The following is a 21,307-nucleotide window of genomic DNA, read 5'->3' on the forward strand; positions in this document are numbered from 1 at the left end:
CGCCGGTGCAGTGGAGGGGCAGCGCTCGGGCCAGGGCTTCCAGCCCACATTTAGAGGACGGTGCATCCGGGGAGCTGGGGGGCAGGAGGGAGCCCCTGTTTAGGCCACCTCTGTGCATGTGTGCGCTTGGGCGAGGTTGTGTGCCAGTGCATGCCCTGCTCCATGCGTGGGGGGGTGTGCCACGGCAGGCAGGCACGGTGCTCTTTGACACGCGTGTGCACGGGCGGTCGCTGGGCGTGCCATGCATGTGCTCCCATGTGCTCCTACACGCTCTGAGCACACTCAGCTGCACACGTCGTGCTCAAACACCTTTCCACGCGTGCCAAGCGCACTCGGTGGCTGCTCCGTGCGAGTGCTGCACACACCCTTCTCTCCTCACGCTCTTTGCACACTCGCTGCATTCTCCATGCAAATCCCGCGTGCACGCTCTCTCCACGTGCTCCATGTGCACTCTGCACGGGCTCTCTCTGCACACTCGTGGTCTCTGCGTGCTCTGTGCATGCTCAGAGAACACGCCCAGTGTTGGCATGCCCGGAAACGCCGTGCCTGGTCTTACCTGCACACCCCGTGCACACTCCGCTCACACTCGGTGCAGTCTTAGCTGCACGCTCCGTGTGTGTTCTCTGCATGTGCTCCACACGCTCTCTTGCACGCTCTGGGCATCCTCTCCCTGCACACTGTGTGCACACTCGCTGCCCACCCTCGTGCCTGCCCCCGTGCACCCCCTGTGTGCGCTCTGTGTGCTCTCCTGCACGCTCCATGCACGCTCTCTCCGTGCTCTGCCTGCACGCTCTCTCTGCACGCTCCGTGCACGCCCTCCCTCGTGCTCTCTCTGTGCACTGCTCGCATGTTCTCTCTGCACACGCGTGTGCTTCCTGCACGCTCCCTGCGCACTCATCCCGGCGAGAAAGCCATTAAAGCGACGCCCCAGGAAGACGGGGGACGGAAGAGGGGAGCTCCAGGTGGGATCAATAGGAAATTAGTGACTTTACGCCGAGTGGAATGATGCCCGGTGGCGGAAGCGGGGCCGTGCCAGTGTCCCCGCTTGTCGCACGCTGCCGCCGAAGCGCGCACAGTCCCCCCTGCTCAGGCGCTGATCTCCACGGCGTTGGCCTCCTCCTGCTCCCGGATGACATGGACGCCCGCAGTCCGCAGCAGCCGCGGGGCGCCGCGGGAGCGCGCTGGCGAGCCCGGTGGTGACCGGTGGGTCCGCGTGGAGGCGGGAGAGCGGGCTGGCGAGCGATGGTAACGACGGGTCGAACGCCCCACCGGCCCCGGCGAGCGACCGGCCGCTGGTACCGGCGAGCTGGTGTAACCCGGTTCAACTGTGCCGCGGGGTTCGGGTGGTGAATCCTCCTCTGCCTCCGGTGAGTCCTGCCAAAAGCCAACAGTAGATGAGCGTGGGATGTGAGACCCTGCACCGGCACGATACCAGTACTACTGCCTGCTCACCTTATCCTTGAGGATGTACAAGGCCACTGGGTTTTTGCGCTCATGGTCGCCGCTCCGTGGGATGCCCTCGGCTGTAGGGAAGCAAGGTGTTGCTCACAGTGCCAGCGACATTGGTGTTCCCCAACCCGCCACTGCCATGCCAAGGCCGGCACTCACCCTCGTGCTTCAGGCGCTCCTCATCCTGCTCGGTGTAGTCGGAGGCCGGTTGCGTCTCCGCTTGTCGCTTCTCCCTGGGAAGGGAGAGGGGATGGGGCAGCACCGGCATCGCGGTGGGGGCAGTGGGGGGGCTACCTGCGGCTCAGCCAGGGAAGGGCCCATTGCTGTTGGGAGGGAGAGATGGGATGGGGTGGAATGGAAGGAGGTAGAACGGGGTGGGAGGGAATAGGACAAGATGGGATGGAGTGAGATGTGAACAGATGGAATAGAACAGAATGCAATCGGAGAGATGGATCAAGGTGGGATGGCATGGGATGGGATGGTGTGGGACAGGACAGATAAGTCACGACAGGATGGGATAATATGGGTCAAGACAGGATGGGATGGGTCAGGTCGGGATGGGAAGAGATAGCATGGGATGGGACAGGACATATGGGTCAAGGCAGGATGGGATGAGGTACGATGTGGTGGGACAGGACAAGATAGGATGGGAAGAGATGAGATGGGACAAAACAGGATGGGACAAGACAGGGTGACCCCCTTTGGCTCCCGTGTTACCCCCAGCCGTACTTCTTGGAGGGTTTCCAGCAGGCGCAAACTGTCACCAGGGTGACAAGAAGGAAGATGCCTCCTGTGGACAGGATGATGTAGAGGGAGCTCCGGCCTGGGGGAGAGGAACGAGGGGGAACAACCCCCCCAAAATTTTAGCTGGAAGTATCTGCAAGGGATGAATAACCCTGGGGGTGCAAGAGGGGGGAACAGTGGCTTACGGTAGACAGTGAGTTTCACAGGGACACTGCGGCCATGGCTGATGGGGTTCTCCACCAGGCAACTGTAGACGTCATCGTCAGCCATGAGGACGCGGGTGATGGTGAGGATCTTCTGGTCGGGGGAGAGGAGCAGGCGGGAGTCATTGCTCAGTGGCCGCCCATCCTTCAGCCAGGTGTAGGTGGGTTTGGTGCCATTCTCGTGCGAGCAGTTGAGAGTGAAGAACTCACTGAGCTCCAGCACCGTTGAGGAGGCCACCAGCACTTGTGGCTTCGAGATGGGAACTGTGGATGAGCAGGGGAACCATGGTGACACCATGTCTCGGGGGACAGTTGGGCCCAGGAGACAGGAAGGGAGACAGCAAAACCCCACCAGGGATATAACTTGGCTGCGCGAGGTGGTTGAAACCCCCAAAACCACTCCTCAGTTGGAGAAACCCCCTCCCAAAAGTGGTCAGGGAAGACATCCTATGGAGAACCGAATCTCCACGGGATGCCCTTCCTTCTTGCCCTTACTGTCCACGGTGAGGTTGATGGTCTTCTCGCCGGTGAAGGTGTCATCGGTGATGGACACCTCCACCTCGTAAGCGCCTTCATCAGCCAGCTGCAAGGGGCTGATGAGCAGCGAGCCGTTCTCCAGCACCCGGATGCGGTCGCGGTAGTCGGGCCGTAGGTTGCCGATGATCTCGGTGCCGATGGACTGGACGACGGTGACGGGTTTGTCCCTCTTCAGCTGCCACTTGACCACCGGCTTGTCGGCGCTGGCGCTGGCGTAGCGCACCGACAGCAGCGCCGCCTTGCCCGCCGTGCCGCGGACCAGCGGCGTGGGGCTGGTGATGTTCACTCCTGCCAGCAGACCTTGGGGTGGAGAGACACACCTTGGGGGGGTGCTGAGCACGGGCAAAACTGGGGATCTCCCTTCCAGAGCATCCCTTCCAGAGCATCCCCAAAATGCCCAACCTGTTTCCGTGACCTTTGCAAAGGTGCACACATCGCCCCCGAAGTGCACGAGGGGCGGGAGCCCTCCTGAACCCAGATCAACATTGCTTTGGGCGTGGGAGGTGGGTCAATGCAACCCCCTGCAAAGATGCATTATCACCACCAAAACTTCATCGGGGGTGGGAGTGGTCCTGCAGTTGGGTCAGTGCGACCAACCCTCTGCAAAAATTCCTGTATCACCCCAAAAATGCAGGAGGGAGTGCTCCTGCAGTCAGGTTGATGCAACCCTTAGCAAATAGGCACACATCACTCCAAAAAATGCAGGGGGGGGGGAGGCAGCTCGATGCAACCCTTGGCAAAGATTCATCATCACCCCCCCAAAAACTGCACCCCCCCAGTGCCCAGATCAATGCTGTGCTTTGCAAAGGTGCCTTAATCCCCCCCAAAATGATAGGGGGAGGATTTTGCATCCCACTGCCACCCCCATTGAATGCTACTGTCCAGACAAAGCCCCCCTCAGATGCAAAACTGCATCACGGGCGTCAGTGCACGTGCAACGCTCCTCATCGCTGGTTTTAAGCCAAAAAAAAGGCAGAGAAAAAGTGGAAAAACATGGGTTTTGGGGGAGGAGCCTCCCAAAAACATCCTCTCTCCCCGAAATACCTTAGCTCCATCCCTCTCCTGCCATCCCAGGGGTCCCATCTATGAATCCCCCGTCCAGATGCCGTCATCTGACGGCGAACAAACCCCATATTGAAGAGGAGGGGAGAGTGGGAAAACCAGCTGGGGAGGGCGAAGCAGGAGCAAGAAAGGCCTTAAACAAGCCCGAAAAGTCATGGGACCTATTGGTATGCAGCGTCCGTGCATCCGTCCTCCTCGGGAACGCCACACTTGCCCTGCAAACATGCCCTGACTCGCCGAATTTAGGGCATCCTCCATAGGGAAAACCCAGGCACGGGATGGGGATGTGGCCTTTAGTGAATCCTTACCCTCTGCACGCCTCCAAATCACTGCTCTTAAACTGTTTCTTCCCTTTTTTAACCCAATTCCTAATTTTTACGCCACTCTGGGTAATAAATTCGGGAGTTAATTAATAAATCAGGCAACATTCCCATTTCCTACGGTATCCCTTGGCTTAGGGGTGCAGATCTCCCAGACTGTATCGACGGTTTCTGTTGAAAAAAACCCACCAAAAATCCTCTTTTGCCAGCTCTTTCATGCAATAAATCCCTATTTCTTTGCAAAAAGCACCACAGTATTTTCGGGGTGCCCTGGCTGCAGCCCTGGTGCTTTTTTAGGGTCTAAATCAAAGCCAGCAATGAACCCAGCTGGTTTTGCTTTGCACCCATCGTCCTCATCCGGGGGGAAATGGGGCCTCCCCAGGGCTTCTTTCGGGTCCAAACTTCGGTAAAATGGGGCAAAATTGTTGCAGGTGATTTTCTTTGTTGCCAGACGGGGTGGGATGGGATGGTTTAGGGTTCATTGAACCCCAAAATGTGAGGATTTAGGGAATAAATGATGGAGGAAACCAGAGTTGTAATGGGATGGGGGAAACCTAGAAATGGGGTGAAAAATGAGATTTTTAGGAAAGCTGAAGAATGGGTAAGAAAATAGATTTGGAGACGCTGAAAAATGAGGAAAAAAGGGGTTTGGGGGAAGACAAAAAGCTGGGGAGAAGCTCGGGGTGGGGGCGGTGCCAAATTCACCCCCCCCCATCAGGACCCGGTTTGTTCCAGAAAGTGTTTTCCCCAGTTTTATTCCCAATTTCACCCCCTTTTTCCTGCCTCCCAAGCAGAGGGTACGTTCGACAGCACAGCAAACCACCTCAACCCCCCTCCACTCCCCCATGAGGTATCGGTATCATCACCCTCCGGCCCTCAACCTCCATCTGGATACCCCCAAACCCCATGGAAAAATGGGGAAAAGCGTGGAAAACCGGGACGTCTCCCTACCTGCGTGCAGCGCCAGCAGCCAGGTCAGCGGCAGCAAGCAGGGGGGAGCGGGGTGGCCCCGCGGGGCGGCCGGCGCTCCCCACATTTCGGGCAGGCTCGCCCCCCGAATCGCTCCGCTTCCCCACTCCGGGCACGTCCCTCGGAGCTCCCGGCTTGGCGCTTCGCCCGGCTAATTTATTTTTTTCCCTTCTCTTTTTTTTTTTTTTTTTTTTTTTGTTCTTGCCTTTCTCAATAGAGCCCTGTGTCCCGGTGGCTTTCGCCTCCCCAGCGGCCTCGAGCTGACATTTATTTGAGGAAAAAACACTCAGATTTGCAGTTTTCCCCCTGTTACGGACCCCCAGTTCCATGTTTTCCCAGTTCCGGGGGCACACTCGAGGTGGGGGGCATCACCCCATCGAGCCCAAATAAGGTTTGCTGTCCCCTCTGCGGACAATCCAATGAGATTTAGGGCTCTGGACATACATTAAGTTGGGATTTTCTTTTAGGGGGGCATTTCTCGAAGCTGGACCCCTACCCCAAAGGAGCTCCCCCCCTTTTTTTCTTCTCTTCCCAGACTCTAAAACGAAGCTGCGGTCACATCCAGGCTTCGTTCCAGCTCCGGTGCCAATTAGCACTGGTTTCCCGGGCATCACTGAATAGGGCAGCGGGATGTGGGGCAGGATGCCCGGAGCCACTTCCCACCCCCCCTCTGAGGTCTGCCGAGCTCATCACCCCCATGAGCCACCGCCCGCCCCCGCCCGGAGGCTCCCTGGTCCCCGAAAGGGGTCGAGACCTGTCCCAGAGGGAGGGAGATGCTCTGGGGGAAATTTTGGAGGGGGACACGTTATGGTGGGATGGTACAGGGAGGGCTTGGGGGTTGACTTTTGGGGAGGACACTAGAGGGTGGTGCTAACAGGGAGGGATTTGGGGGATGATACAGGAAGATGCTTTGAGGGACTTTTGGGGGGACATTAAGGGGAATCGACTCCTGAGGGAGATACTTGGGGGATATATATATATATATATATATAGGGAGATGCTTTGGGGAGGGTTGGGGGTGTGTGTGTGCAGACATTCTAAAGGGGTACTTGGGGGGGTGGTTCGAGGGTGGTGTGAGGGACACCATACGGATATTGGGGGGGCGATTTTCAGGGTGATTCCCTGTGCGGGGGTGTTCCAGGGATGCCCAGGAGGGTGTTTCGGGGATGCTCTGGGGAAGGATCCCCGCCCAGCCCGCCCCCCCATTCCCTTTTCCAGCGGAGGCGGGACTCGAACCCGTGTCCCCGGGAGCACGGCGGGGCGGGGCCGCGGGCGGGGCCGCGGGGGCGGAAGTGGCGCCGCGATTCAAAGCCCGGTGGAGGCGGAAGCGGCGGTTGGTGCGGCCTGGGGGGGGGGGTCTGGGGGCTTGCGGGGTCCTGGGGGCGCTCTGGGGGATTAAAGTGCGGAGTCCTGCTGAGGAGGTTGGGAAGGAATAAGGGAGAGGGCGCCCGAGGCCGTGGGGGGGTCAGGGGAGGGATGGGGAGCTGAGGGTGCGGGGGTACAGGGGGCGCGGGTTGGGATGGTGGGGGCGGTGGGGTGGGGGGTAAAGGGGGACTCGGCCACTGGGGGTCCTGGGGAGGCCGGAGCTGAAGGTGGGGTTGGATAACTGGGGGAGGGACAGTGGGGAGAGGGGTGCGGTAATGGGGGGGTGCACAGGGGTGTAGGAGGCGCTCACCCCGAAGGGCGCAGGGACCGTGTGTGGGGGGAGCTGCAGGTGGGGTGCCCCGGGGCTGCGGGGCTGGGGGGGGGCACTGGAGGTGTCCCGGGGCTGCGGGGCTGTGGGGGGCACTGGAGGCGCCCCGGGGCTGTGGGGGGCACTGGAGGTGCCCCGGGGCTGAGGGGGTGGGGCAGGGGGCAGGTTGGGGTGCCCGGGGGTTCCACCCTCACCTCCGCTTCCCCCTTCCCTTCCCCAGGTGCCGGGATGATGCCCCCCTCGAAGGAGCGGCCCCAGGGGAGACCCCCGGCGAGACCCCCGCGGCAGAGCGGGCGGGTGCTGGGCGAGAGGAACCAGAGCGTGGCCCCCGTGGGCGTGTGGGTGGAGAGTGCCCCGGGGCAGCCCGAGCCCAGCCCGGCCTTCGTGAGTGCACCCAAGGCACCATCTGCCGGGGCGTCTCCAACCCCGCAAATGTGCCAGTAAAACCCACAGCACTAAAAATGGGCTTTTTCGCTGAAGGCGGCCAGGGATGTGGCTTCTGAAAATAGTAATTTATTTTAGTGATTTTTAGTGGGGTCAGAAGCTGCCATGGTGCCTATCGAGTAGCCTGGCCTCCCCCTTGCACAAGCCCACAGCATCTCTCTGAGTCAATTCCCCTCCAATAAACTGTGGTTTTGGGGCAGAAACGCATCAATTTTAAATATCAGTCAGGTGGGGAACCCAGCCAGTGCTGCTCTTCGCCTTCCCACTCATCCCTGAAGGATGTTGGTGAACGGAGATTTTATTCCATGTTGCTGATTTAAAGAAAATATATATTGAGTGTTTCAGGGTCTGGAGCCAATCTCAGCTGTACCCCATTAGAAACACTTAAGGAAATCTTTATGGATGCTTATCTCAGGGATTTCTGCTTTGAGGGTTATTCTAAGAGGACTAAAAGTGCATTAAATATCAGATGATGAGTTCAGTCCCCTGTAATTAATGTCTGAACGTTACAGAAGCTCCTGCCCTTTTGAGATGATTTATTTTTATATTGTAATTTAAATCCTGAAAGGTTGAGATAATATATGGAAATGAATCATCTCCATATTCCACAGAACTTCCATCTTGGTGCTGTAAAACTTCTGGGGGAGCTGAACTCTTCCTGAGAGCTTTGGGGTGCCAGGATGCTCCTGGGCCCCCCCCCGTGGGGCTTCCAGGGGTGGATGAAGCTGCCCAGGGTTATCTGAACTTATTTAATACTTTTAATTGATAAGTATTAATGCCTCCTGTGTCAGAGTTGCTGCTGAGGTGGGCAGTGGGTGAGCTGGTGTTGGGCTTTTCCCTGGAGCTCTGGCTTGGTTTCTTCCATAACAGTGTGGATTTCTCCCCATCTTGGAGCTTTGTTGGGCTGTGCTGACCCTGCTGTGCTGCTGGGAGTGTTCCAAGTTTATCTTCAGCCTCACCCCTTTCCTCCATCCCTGCAGTCCCTGGTTTCTCTTGCTGTGGTGGCAACCAGGAGAGGGATGCCATTGGTCTTTAAGCCACGGTGGTGCAGAGTTGCTTGGCAGGACTGCAAGGAATAAAAAATGGGGGTTTTTGGAGTTTTCAGGTCATTGCTGTTAATATTTCACTTCAGATGGTAAAAATATTCTGGAGCAGTGCTGTGGTCTGTGAACTGCTTCCCTGATGTGCTTCCAGCCTTGCAGAGTATTAACAAGATGGGGGGCTGGCCTGTTCCTTTTGGATCCAGGCTTTGGATATTTGAGCATCCTTTCATGGGAGCAGGAGTTGGGAGCCACTCCATGAAACTTTTTCTTTCCTTCCAGTTGTGTTGCAGAGAGGCAAGGGCAGAGGTGTGCATGCTCTGCATCTGTCTAATCAGACCCAATCCAGCCTACAATAATCCAGTAGACATTGTCCAAGCTGTTATTCCACAGATTATGAAACAAAACATGAAATTTGCTCTGTATGCTGCTTGTCTGCCTGGTCGCTGCAAGTGGGGGAAAAGGGGATGCAGGGATACAAGCTGCTCTGATGTAGCAAAAACCACGTGGAATCTGCTTCTGTCTCTTGCAGGCCTCAGTATTCCAGGTGGAGGAGGAGCTGAAGGAGCAGCAGCGGCAGAAGGCAGCCAACCTGAGGAGATTCCAGGGCGAGGTGAGGCAGCGGGTGAACCGGCAGGTCAGGATGCGCCGGTGGCAGGAGCTGCAGAAGTCCCACGAAGCGGTAAGCAGGGCTCTGTCAGGAGAGACTCCTCCAAAACCCAGTGTAAACTGGGAATTCCAAGTCCTAACACTTGAGCTCAAGTCAAGGTGTTAATGTTTGCCCTGTGGCGGCAAACGGTGTCCTGGCAGGCTGGGTCAGCGTGACACCTTGGCTGGCGCTGAAGGTGCTGAAGTCTCCCCACAGAAAGGTCACTGACTCCCTCGGGCAGCAGCAGAACAGAATTCCCAGAGCCCTGTGTGGAATTGCCTGGAGTTAAAAAGCATCCAGGCCAGAGCTGGGAATGATGTGAACGTCTCCTGGCTGCGTTTGAAGCAAAACAGCTTTTCTGCTGTCTGTTTTCCAATCCCTTTTCCAAAGCAGCCAAATAGTTTTCAAGCAACACTTTCCTGCTGTCTCCAAATTCCCTTTTCCCCCATGGGCTTGTTTTGGATTATCCCATGAATATATTTAATCTTTTCTACTCTCAAACAAGTGCTGAGAGGACTTGCCAGGATCTGACTGTGGCTCAGAAGGGAATGCACTGAAATGTCACCGGCTTTGGCTGCCCCTGGGGTGTTTGGGCTGTTTCCATGGCTGAGTGGGGATGTCCTCATGTAACTCCACCAGCTCCAAGTGGGAAGCCCGCAAATGCCCTCAGCCCCCAAGAGCCTGATGGTTCTTTGTGCTTTCTCAGCGTTGAAAGCCAAAACCTCCATCCCAAGAAATGCCACCTCTGGGTGGTGAAATGTCACCAAGGTTGACGTCCTTCCAGGTGATGGTTGGAGATCCCACGTGGTTTTTCCCCGGCAGGCGGAGCGGGAGAGCTGCTTTGCCGTGCAGTACTGGACCTCCTGGAGGAAGGCGTGTCCGTTCCGGAGCCACCGCCCTCCCATCATCTGTGGTCCCGGTGCTGGCTCCAGCCCGGCCCGGTGGGAGGGGACACACGGCGAGCCATTCCAGCAGCAAGCTGCCGAGGTGAGCCGTGCCCCTCCTGCCTTCCCAGCCCCGCTTCAGCACCCTGGGTCCTCGGCGTTTGAACTTAAGAACAGGCAATACTTCTTTTTTCTTTTACAGCACGTCCCTAGTATTCGCGTTTTAGTATTGAATGAAACATTAGCTCCTATTTTCACCCTGAATGTTGCTCCTCAGAGCATCCAGCCGGGTCACAGGTGCCTCCTCCTCGGATGCTGTGGCTGAACTCGTCCATCCGCTCACAGACACAGCCGTGTCCTGACGCAGAGCTGGCACTAGGTGGTGCCAGCTCATTGCAGCTTGTTTCCTGCAGACCAAAATCTGGGAAAACCTGCCTTGAGGACTGTTTTAAGCTTCCCCCCCCCCCCAATAGTGATGCTTCTGCTACATTTGGTGGTTTAAAAAGCCTGTGTGCTCACCTAGGAGCTGGAGTTATTCCATTTGAAACACTGTGGGGTGGGTTCCAGTTGAAGTACCTTAGGGTGGAAAATCACTGCTGGCCACCAAGCAGGAAAGTTGAGGATGTGGCATCTCAGCAGCGTGTTTTAGGAGCAGATGAGTGCTGAGTTCAGCACCTTGGGGCAGCTCTGAAAGACCCCTCCTGTGTGAGGGTGACTGTGTGTTGGGTGGTGCCACCTTGACCGAGCCCCTCGGCTGGAGCAGAGCGATTGGGAGATCTCTGGGTGCAGCTGAGCTTGTGCTGTGCTGTGTTTCCCTCCCCTCTGGCAGCTCAGCAGGGCCGTGAGGCAGGTGCGGCGCAGGCTGGCGTCCCGCAGGACCGTGGCCCCTGGTGCAGAGCCCCCCGAGCCCCCCGTGCTCCCCAGCGGCTGGAGGCAGGAGGTGAGCGAGGGCTGCCTGGGCAGGGGGGGCAGAAATTGCCGTGCAAACTGTTTGGCTCTGATTAAAAAGTGCAAAGCATAATTCAGGGATGAAATAAGCTGTGCTGTCCTGACCCACCTGGTGGGTAGCTCGTGGATTTCGGTGGCCAGAGGACTCTGTTTCTCTGCCCTTGCTGCCTTTCAGAGAAGGCAGCGGGATAAAGTGGGTGAAAACGTCTCTGAGATAAACTCAGAGACAAGAATTCAAAAAAGGCTTTTAAAGGCTTGTGATCCGAGATTGTGATCTGGGTGTTTGGGAGGCATGTGACAACCAGCTCTCCCCTCAGGTGCCTTTATTTCTTCAACAAACCTCAACAACTCTTTGCCTTGCATCAATCCCTTGTTTTGTGTGGGTGGCAAAGATCTGGAGTGTTTCCCTCACCCGGGGCTGTCTTCTGCTGGAGAATAGTTGGCATGCAGCTGCTTTCCTCGAAGCAGTGCACAGGAGATCAGTCCCACATTTTGCTGTGCTGAATTTCATCCTGCTTTTGCCCTTCCAGTTCTCAAGAACAACTTTGTGTTGCAGCTATTATCCTGCTCTCTATGCCAAGACCTTTCTCAAACAGACATACTTTGGAGAACACCAGCAGCAACCCAGCCTGGTGTTTTCTCTTATTGCCTCTGTAGCCAGATTCCTGCTCATCCTGCAATTCTTCATTCCCATCTCTTTCTCAGGTTCACCAAAGGTGAAGTAGATCTTGGCTGATTATCTAGAAAATACCTTTTATGTAAGGGCTGGTCTGGCTCTTCCTCCTCTGTGTACTCTTAGATTTCTGAGGAAGTCAGTTCTGCAAACAAGACTCGGAGAAACACGGTAATTATGGGCTCAAAAACCTCCTTACCTGTTTCCAGCACCAAACATCCCTCCTGTTTGAGCCCTCAATGCATTCAGTGAGTTCCAGTGATTCATGACTTCACTATTAGTAGCATTAAAGCTTCACATAAATAACAGAGCCACTGCCCAGGGGAGCCAGAGGAGATCCATGGGAGTCCTGGGCAAGTTATCCACAGCAGTGAGAAACACTGGGAGGGATTTGGGACCATCCTCCCATCCCAGCCTCACTGCAGCTACAGTTAATCTACATAAGGAAGTTTAACAGCTTCCCTGGGTGATTTATTCCAGGAGGAATATGTTAATTTATTGCACTGCTCTCTTTTATTACTCCAAGGTAGCGGAGGAGAAAAAAGCTCTAATATTATCTGGATCTGTCTCCCTGTATGAAGGTTTGGTGTGTTCCCACCTAGACAGGATAGCAGTGTGTTCCCTTCTCTTCAGGTGCAAAAGGCTGCCATGGACATAACCAGGGACTTAACCCCTTGGTCTCTGCTTTTGTCCTCCCTGGATTTCCTTGTGCTGTGTATTCAAGCCCATTTCTTTGGTTTGAACCCAAGGGCTTTCCACCCAATACTTCTGCAACTGCAGGTGGGGTCAGTAGTTTAATCAAGGTGCTTCTTTCTTCTCTCATCCAGGCTGATAATGAAATCATGGAGCAGAGCCCACCTAGCTCTTACCCTATTTCTGTGCAGTGAACTCCTGAGACCAAATCTGGGCTGTGTTTTTAATCAGTCCTGCACCTCCCATGTCAGACTTCCATCAAACAGGTTTTGCTTTACCCCAGTGTTGAATTAGGCCACGTCAAGAGCTCAGCTGAACCCCCAGAGTCTTCTGCTCTTTGCCTGAGGCCTCTTCCTTCTATTGTAGGAGAAATTTAGCCCAGCGTGACCTGACTTGCTCTTGACAAATTTATGCTGATTGCTGCTTATCTTGTTTTCTCGGGGCTTACAGGCAGTTTGCAAGGTGATTTCCTCTTGTTTTTCCAAAAGTCACAGTTAAACTCTTCAGGCTAAACCCTTCTATTTAGTGTTTCCTTTTCCCCTCCTTTAAGTAAAGAGAGACACTCCATGTGCCCTTTTCCGATAATCCAAACTTCCACGGATTTCAAGGAGCTGTTCCCACCTTGACTGCCACTCCTGGCAGTGGCCCCCGGGCAGGTCCTGCCTCCTTAAAAACCTCAGCTTCTAGGAGTAACGTGACTTTCTTCCCAATAACAGTACCAGCATTTTTCTCCCTGCTTCTAGCTCAGAGCAAGCCTTTGGCTGAAATGTTTTTTTTTCTCCTTCAGCCCTGTTTTCTGCATTTTTCTTCTCATTTTTCTATCTTCCCTCTAAAGTGTTGCATTCACTGTGATCAGTAATCCATGTTCCTAAAATCATTGCTCTTTCTCTCCCAGAGAGATTTCTTTTCAGGTCAAAAGCATGCAAAGAGTTGATTCCCTGCTTTCCCAAGCAGATACCGACCTGGTAATCACCTGGAAATGACCTGTTTGTTGTTCCAGGTAATCTCCTTCACCAAACCTTTACCTTCAGGGTTTGGTGGACTGCTGTAGCTCCCAAGTGGCAGCACACAAATTCTGTTCCCCAGTGTCTCATTCCACAAAGTTGGTGGGTTTTTTTCTCACAGTTTCATGTCTTTCAACTGTGAGGGCTCCAGTGCAATCTTCCAAAGAAATAACCCTTGCCCTGTTCCCTTGTCCACACCAAAGCAGCTCTTCTGTGTCATGTTTCTGTTATGATGGGGTTGATAGGGTAATTCCTGTGCCTATCAAATAATTCCACATTCAGACTGACTCCAGGCTATCCTCTGTCCTTCCTGTAAAGCAGCAGAGCCATCTCAAGGGATTCTTGGCATGACCTGGTCTCCTGCTGATCCATCCTCTCCCTCTGTCACCAGTCCTTCTCTTCCCTTCCCACCATGCTGAATGAAAAAAAAAAAACGAAGGGAAAAAAATTTATCCTGGCTCCAAGCTTGCTTCTGGCATTTTGATTCCTTGGTTTGTAGGAAACAATCTGCTGCCTCTCAAAATATTGTGGATTGCCACTGGGGAGCCTGCCCACTTCCCATCTGAAGGAGTACGCTCCCGTACTCCGGTGTCACTCCAGAAATCCCAGCTCCTTGCCATTGTGAAACAGTGCCTGGAGAGGTCTTTGCCTTGCTTTGCAGTCACCCCCCCACATGTCTATCCCGTAGTCACAGGTCACCCTGCCACGTTCCTGTTTCCCAACCCTGGTGCTGCTGAACACGTGGCGCTGCCAGATCCCATCGGACAGGCAGCACACGACAGGCAGCACACGACAGGCAGCACACGACAGGCAGCACACGACAGGCAGCACACGACAGGCAGCACACGACAGGCAGCACACGACAGGCAGCACACGACAGGCAGCACACGACAGGCAGCACACGACAGGCAGCACACGACAGGCAGCACACGACAGGCAGCACACGACAGGCAGCACACGACAGGCAGCACACGACAGGCAGCACACGACAGGCAGCACACGACAGGCAGCACACGTGCCCTCATGTTAAAGCTGCCCTGAGGGTGTTGGGTTTGCCCTTGGCGCCAAAGCAGCCAGATTTGAATTCCATGTTCCCACCCATCTCCTCCCTTCTCCAGAAACCAGAGCCTTGCCTGGCAGCCTCAGTGCCCACGGAGGGCGAGGGTGAGGAGCTGCTGCTGGAGGGACACCACGACCTGCCCGCTGAGCTGCAGGAGCAAGGCACAGCCCCGAGTCGCGCCGGGCAGGACGATGATGACTTCTACATCAGAATTGAATTCAAAAAAGTAAGACCCGTTCAGGGTTTGGTCTTAAGAGGTTCGGATCGTTGGGTTTATTTTGGATTAGAGCAGTTGCTCCCTCAGGCCTGCTTAACTCTTACACCTGCTGTTGTCCAAGTGGGCTCGGGAGCAGCGTCGGAGCTCAGTGAAGTCGGCGCTGCCGTTTCTTGCTTTCACGGTGCAGCTGTGGCCTCACAGGGGTTTGATTCCTGCCTGCCTCGTGATGCGGGTTGGCAGCCTCCCAGCCGAAATCTGAAACCCAGAGGCCGTGCAGTCGCATGGTGTTGGAGCCGTGCTCAACCCGCGCCGGCAGGACCCGGGCCCGCTGCCCTGCTCGGGGTGGAAGAGATCAAATAGGCCAGAAACCTCCCAGAAAAAGGAGGGGGAGGAAGGAGGAAAGCTTTGTATCAGATGAAGGAGGTGGCTGTGTCAATCCCGGTGCCTCCTGTTGGCAGACACCGCCCTTGGTGGCAGACACTGCCCTTGGTGGGGTCTGCTGAAGGAGCTGATGTTCTTATCGGTCCTCTTTTGTTTCCAGGCAGCTTTTGTTGAGCATCTGGGAGGGGTGGAAATGGTTTGGTCTGATTACCCGGGGCGGTTGGCAAAGGCTTTATGGTTGTGGCAGCCTGTGCCCAACCTTGGCTGGGGATTAGTCCAGCTTGGAGCAGAAGTACTGGCTGGGCAGACAGTGAGTGGGGGGAGATAGTGGAGGATAGTGGGGTTTACACTGAGGTTTTGGGAGATGTTGGAATTCCCCTGATGGTTTGTTATTTGTATTATTCTTTTCACACTTCACGAAGTTCATAGTAGAAGTCTGGGGAAGAGAGATGTGAATCCATCTTTAAACTAAACCTCCTACAGGGGATACCTTTAGAGGTGTTTTGGCAAAGCTTTCATGGTCAGACTTCTGTGTGGAGATGTGGCACATGTCTCCTGTCTGTAGCCAAAGTGTACCTGAAATATAGCCCATCTCAGAGATGGGTCACCCTGTTGAGGACTGTAAGGATCACACAGAGGACTTGCCTCCAGTGAAGAGCATTTTGCTGAGGGAAGATGAGAAACTTGACCCTGGTGATGCTGATGCTGCTCCCTTATGTTGTCTCTTCCAGGTCTGTGATGGGTTGGTGAAGGACCTGCCCGAGCCTCCCTGGAGGCCACAAGCTGATTACCACCCTTCCCTCCTGCGCTGGGCTGGTGTTGATGAGGAGGAAACCAGGAAGCAGGTCTGTCCAGGGGGGCCAAGCCCTCCTGGTTTTGTCTGAAAGGGATGGGACTGTCAGGAATGCTGATGGCTCAGATAAGAAGCCTCAGAGCAGCCTTGACGTATGAAACCCCTGCTGGGTTTAGTTTGTCAGCTCAGCCTCATGGTGTCTCAGGTCTTGGGCAAAGCTACCAGGTGATTTTTTTAAGGTCTCTTGTGACTAAGTGGAACTCTTCTGTACTCCTTCTGTAAAATCTAGGATCTGAATCACACCCAAGGGTTGGAGGAGAAATGGGCTCCATTCATTCTGCCTGACAAAAGCCAAGAGTTGCTTGCTGTAGTTGCAGGGAGAGAAGGAACTGCCAAAAAACCAAAACAAAAACCAACAAAAAACCCCTCAAACAAGCCCAACTTTATCTTGTTTGGGTACAAGGCTGGAATATAAAGATTTCTCTGATTTTGGGATAGTCTCAAGCCCGGCCTGATGCCGAGTGGATGATTTCATGAGGAGGGCTTACAGCCTGTGTCCAGGACACTTTGGCTTGTGCTAATCTGGGTGATGCAGAAGGGTGATGTTTGTCTTGGATGCCTAAAGTGAGTGACTTTTATTTTCCTGCTTCCTCCTGCCATGAAGAGGAACACTTCCCTCTCCTTCTGTCACCTTTTTGCAGCTTACAGCGTAAAACTCTGAACAGTTTGTTTTTTGTTCCTTACAAGTATTTTCCAACCAGCTGATCCCAGATCTGGCTGTGGTTTCTCCATGGTGTGACAACAGCTGGGGCTCCTCAGGCTGCTCCTTCCCCCCACCATTCCCTCTCCCCTTGCTTTTATCTCCTTGGCTCTGATCCACCCGAGATAACTGGTTTTGCAGCAGTCTCCTCTGCCTGGGTTTTTTCCATCCAGCTTTCTCCACTGGTGGCCTGGTGATCCCTCCTCCTCCTCCTTTATCTTCATCTGTGCTGGACTCTCCACTGTGTGAGATGGACAAACTTGACCCAAAAGCTTTGATGAAGAAAAATCCATGCCTTCAGCTGTTGCAAGTCATGGAGTTTAAACTAGCTCTGTACCTCCTCTGTGGGAGGGCTTTTGGTGGAGCTTTAGCCAGGAGGTTTCCCTGCCCTTGCTTCTTCAGTGGGATCAGCCAAAGCCCAGACACTAAACCCTCAGTATCCCTATGGGAATTGTTCCCTGCAGGGCTCCTGGATTTTCCTTAGCAGTGATTTTGCCACCTCTGTGGTTCTCCTGTGTGTAGCAGATCCAGGTTGGTGTTGCGCATTCATTTTTGTGGGGAGATAGAGGGTTCCAGTGAGCCATAGGGGAGCACCAGTCCCCAAATGGATCCAGATTGAAGTGGGAACTGGCTCTTTTACCCTCAGGAAAGTGAGAGTTTAGGAATTTGTCAGGTGGAAGAGCTTCCATCCGTAGGAAGCTTCAGTGGAGGGATGCTGGCACAAAGCTCTCCGGTGCTCCGAGATGACTTGGCCCTTCTCTCCAGCTTCCCAGTCCCGGGCCATGTGCACTCGGAGATGTCCATTTGAGGGTCTCTTGGAGAAGGAGCGAGGTTCCATCCTCCAGAAATCAAGCTGAGCACTGATACAGGTCGATATTGATCCCAGGCATCCTTCCCAAAGGTCCTTCTCTTCCTCTCCGCAGCGGCAGAGCGAGTTCCTGCGGTGCCGCCGCCTCTTCATGGCCATCGAGCGGGAGCGAGTGAAGGACCAGCAGCGGCAGCGAGAGAGGCAGCAGAGAGTTGCCCAGTGAGTCCATGTGGGTGCTGGGGTCACCTCCTCCATCAGGGCAGGGCCTTTTTGGAGGCCAGAAAGGTCTTGTGAACTTGTCACAGGTGCTGATCTGACCCCTGGGTGGGATTCACTCAATTGACCCCCCCCAAGAGAGACCCTTAGGCCCTGTCAAGTCCTTCAGCACTTCTCTACCTGATTTCTGAGTCCTGGTGCAGCTTGTTTAGGAGTTGGGAGCCGAAACATGGGGCTGGGAGAGATGAAACTTCCCAAGCCATGACCCTTGGGAACCCGAGCCTGTTCTTAGAAACTTTAGGGTGAGGTCACGCCGTTGTGGTTAAACTGTGCCTATCTCTGGCACTTTTAATGTCAGACCCTTCACCGTCACAGCTATAAAAACTTATACAGTGTAATAAAACGATTTCCACTCCTTTACACTCGGTATCTGTGTAAAAGTATCAGTTGTGGTGGGGATTTCTCAGCTTCTCGCTTGAAGTGGCTCGTTAAGGAGGAGCTCTACAAATTCACACTGAAACAGGAAAGCTCCTCTTGGCTTTTCCCTGGCTTACCCTCAAGTGAACTGACATAACTCTGACCATCCCAGCTCTTCTGTGGGCAGGCTTTGTGGGAGCAGGACAGGCACCTCAGGGCAGGATTTTCATGGCCATTTTTTCAAGGAAAAGCTGCCGGTCTTAATCAGTGCTCCTCCCACCACATCCCTGATGTTCTAATGGCACGTGGGAGCTTTGGAGAGCTTGTCCTGCCCTGCAAGTGCTGGCAAGGCCCCAGGGATTCCCTTGTTAGTGTGATACCTTTTTTTATTATTTTTTTCCCCCAGAGTGTGTGCAGGGAAGAGCTGGGTTTGTAATTACGGGGCGTAAAGCCCCGAGTTGGCCTTTGCCTTGATTTCTGGGGCAGGTTTATGGTGCTGTACTTAAGGCTTTACATTTCATTTGAAAAGCATTTCAGTGAACTTCAACCAGAGAAGTTTGGTTTCAGCACTTTCCTTCTGGAGGTAAAGATTTGACCCCCTACACGGAGTAAGATCTGAAATGTCTTGTCTGATGACACTGCCTTTCCCTGGCTTCTCCCCAGCCTTGACGTTGTGTTTTAATACCTCCTGGCAGCGAGACACACTGTTGCATTTGGGAATAAAATGGCAGATGCTTTGGTGTAAAGTCCTTGTGCTTTGCAATTGCTGTTTGTTAGGGAAATGTGTGTTGTGTTTGGTGGGAATTACACAACCCAGGGCCCACTTAAGGGCTGGAGGGCTTTGTAGGTGCAAGGGAGATTGAGGAAATAGAGGGAAACTTGGTTAAAAGTGCATCTTAAAGCCTGTTTTGGAGTAAAGGTGGGATCCTTGGAGTGTCTCTGCTGTACCCTGTTATGCTTCCTAGCCCTTGAAGCTGCTTATAGAAGGATCCAAGCTGCCTCATAACCAGAATAATGGGAAGTAGGGAAGCTGGCAAGCCAAGATGTTGGTCCTTTCTGGTGGGTATTAAAGAGCTTGGCTATTGTGCTTGGTTTAAGGACAGAAGAGCAACTCTGGGGAACTGCGGGTGACATTTCCTAACAGGAGCACCTGTGGATGTGATGCAGGAGGGAGTTGGAAAGGGAAGTCTACAGTGGTGACAAAATGAGCAGGCAGGAAGATTTTGAGGGCAGGAGGGTGTTCACAGGCTGGTGTTGCCTTATGGGGGGACGAATGGAGGCTCAGAAAGCGTTTTTGACTATTTTATGTTTAAAGCCAATATATTTATATTTATATGTAATGCTGTGATTAGTGCAGAGTTACTTTTGCCTGCAAAAGCAGCAGTGTCACCCAGATCCCTGTGCCCTGACCTCACAGACAGGGACTGGCTGGGAATGAGGGGTTGGGATGGGGAAACTTTCCCTAATGATGTGTGTTCCTGCAGGATTAAGAGGCAGAAGGAGAATCAGCGCCGGGTGGAGGAGCAGAGGATGCGGGACTTGGCTGAGCAGCGAAAACCCTCCCTGGGAGAGGGAGCCTGGGAAGCCCTGGCCCAGCTTCAGCTGGAGGAGAGGAGAGTGAAGGACAGACAGCAGCGGGATAAGGAGCACGCGAGGTAGGGCCGGTGCCCGCTCCCCACGCAGAGCCGGGTGTCGCTGGCAGGAGTGAATGTTTGGTCCCTCCCAGGTATGTGGAAGCTCTGAGAGCCCAAATGAGGGAGAAGATCAAAGCCTGTAACATCGACTTGCCCCCGCTGTGTTCCTGTGGGTCCGAGTTCTGGGATTCCCACCCGGATACCTGCGCCAACAACTGCGTCTTCTACAAAAACCACAAAGGTAGGAGCTCCTGCTTCCAGAGAGGAGGCATCTGGGCCTGGATCTCTGATTTTACAGGGAGAAATCAAACCAGCATAGGTGTTTTCATGCTCCTGGGCCACTATGCAGAGATGCTCTTCCAAATATACTCCAGAGAGGGCAAGTTGGGCTCTGTCCCTTAGGGACATCCTGAACAAAGGGCCCTTAATTGGCATCCTGAACAAAGTACAAACCCCTACAATGTGTTAAGTCATGCAGCTGTGACACAGCCACATGTGCATGGGGACACAGCCACGAGGAAAATGCTGCAAATCATCTTGTTAGGGACACGGAGCCACCTGCCTTAGATGCTTAATCTTCTACTGGGAGGATGCATGAAGGCATGGAAATGGTCTTTGTTAAGTGATTGACTGCTCTGATCTGGAGCACAGCTTGGGAAAGTACCTGGCTGGGCAACTGGGAGTTATCTGGGAGAGAAAATAGAGAAATTGGGGCTTCATAAAATAATCTTGGCTTACATACTGCTCTGTACTCAATGGCGTGCAGAGCGTGCAGGCAGGCGTGTGGAAAACTACAGGCATATAGATTTACCTTAAATCCCAGTTGTTCCCTCTCTGCTCTGTGGTGAAAGGCTGGAGCCAAGCCCAGTGTTGGGCCATAAGTGCAGCTTTCATCCCCTGACACGGTTTCCATGTCCCCTTCCTGCTCAGCCTACAGCCAGGCGCTGCACTCCGTGATCTCCTCCTGTGTCCACACGGCCACGCAGCCGCTCCAAGAACTGGCCGCTCTCTGCGCTCGCTCGGGGAAGCGTCTGTGACTGGGGCAGCCCCGTGTGCCCTCCCCATATCCCCGTGACTGGTGTGAGCAGGGAGCAGGGCTGGGCCCTGTCCTGCCTGTCCCTTGTGCCAGGCACCAGGATGGTGTCACCTTTGCTCTCCTGCTTTGTGTGCCCAGTTTGAGCTGTGCCTCTCCCGGTCTGAACCGGGGATCGCTCTGTGACAGGTTTATGAGCAGGCACTTGGATTCAGGCACTCAGCTATGGAATAAACTGTTTTCAAGGATTGTTTGTCTTTCTTGGAGTGTGAAAGGAGAAACGAGGTGCCAAGGGTCAGTATCTCTTAGGGGAGGGTTTCTTACCTCTTCCCCCACCCTCCTCTCCCTTTCCTTAGGGCTCCTGCCAACCCCTGCTACTTGGATCGCCCTCTAGAGTCAGGTATTTATTCTTAGTTCATTCTTTTCCATGCGAGGACCTCTCTTCCACTAACACCCACCCAGCATCACACCAGACCCACCCTTCCACAGCCTCTGTTTTGCTCTGGAAAGGAGCATTTTCCTAGTAAAAAAAAAAAAACCCTGCAGTCCTTTGCAGGGGTGACTGGAGCAGTATGGGTTTTCCCAAAACTGCCTGGGGTGGGGTAACACATGTTCCTGGGCGGAGGTTGCTCCATACCCTGTCATTAATATTTACTCCTTGCTGGGTGCCCTCTCC

The 21,307-nt window shown here is 54.2% G+C and overlaps 2 protein-coding genes across 2 annotated transcripts; one reads left to right on the plus strand and one right to left on the minus strand.

The window, feature by feature from the left end:
• Positions 1-1,078: 1,078 nt before the first annotated feature.
• On the minus strand, positions 1,079-5,437 carry HEPACAM (hepatic and glial cell adhesion molecule). The gene is made up of 7 exons (XM_051812515.1): positions 5,267-5,437; positions 2,892-3,233; positions 2,379-2,660; positions 2,179-2,272; positions 1,609-1,682; positions 1,453-1,523; positions 1,079-1,374 (listed from the first exon to the last, which is right to left on the minus strand). The coding sequence occupies exons 1-7, from the start codon at positions 5,349-5,351 to the stop codon at positions 1,087-1,089; spliced, it is 1,236 nt and encodes a 411-aa protein (XP_051668475.1). The 5' UTR covers positions 5,352-5,437; the 3' UTR covers positions 1,079-1,086.
• A 1,129-nt stretch (positions 5,438-6,566) lies between these two features.
• CCDC15 (coiled-coil domain containing 15) lies at positions 6,567-20,879 on the plus strand. The gene is made up of 11 exons (XM_051812503.1): positions 6,567-6,621; positions 7,198-7,361; positions 8,994-9,143; positions 9,933-10,097; positions 10,824-10,934; positions 14,431-14,598; positions 15,702-15,815; positions 17,447-17,550; positions 19,449-19,619; positions 19,691-19,839; positions 20,529-20,879. The coding sequence occupies exons 2-11, from the start codon at positions 7,206-7,208 to the stop codon at positions 20,633-20,635; spliced, it is 1,395 nt and encodes a 464-aa protein (XP_051668463.1). The 5' UTR covers positions 6,567-6,621; positions 7,198-7,205; the 3' UTR covers positions 20,636-20,879.
• The last annotated feature ends 428 nt before the right edge of the window (positions 20,880-21,307 follow it).

Source organism: Manacus candei, unplaced genomic scaffold (assembly GCF_025592945.1).
Source record: "Manacus candei isolate 608988 ecotype Guabito, Panama unplaced genomic scaffold, ASM2559294v1 h1tg000086l, whole genome shotgun sequence".
NCBI lineage: Eukaryota > Metazoa > Chordata > Aves > Passeriformes > Pipridae > Manacus > Manacus candei.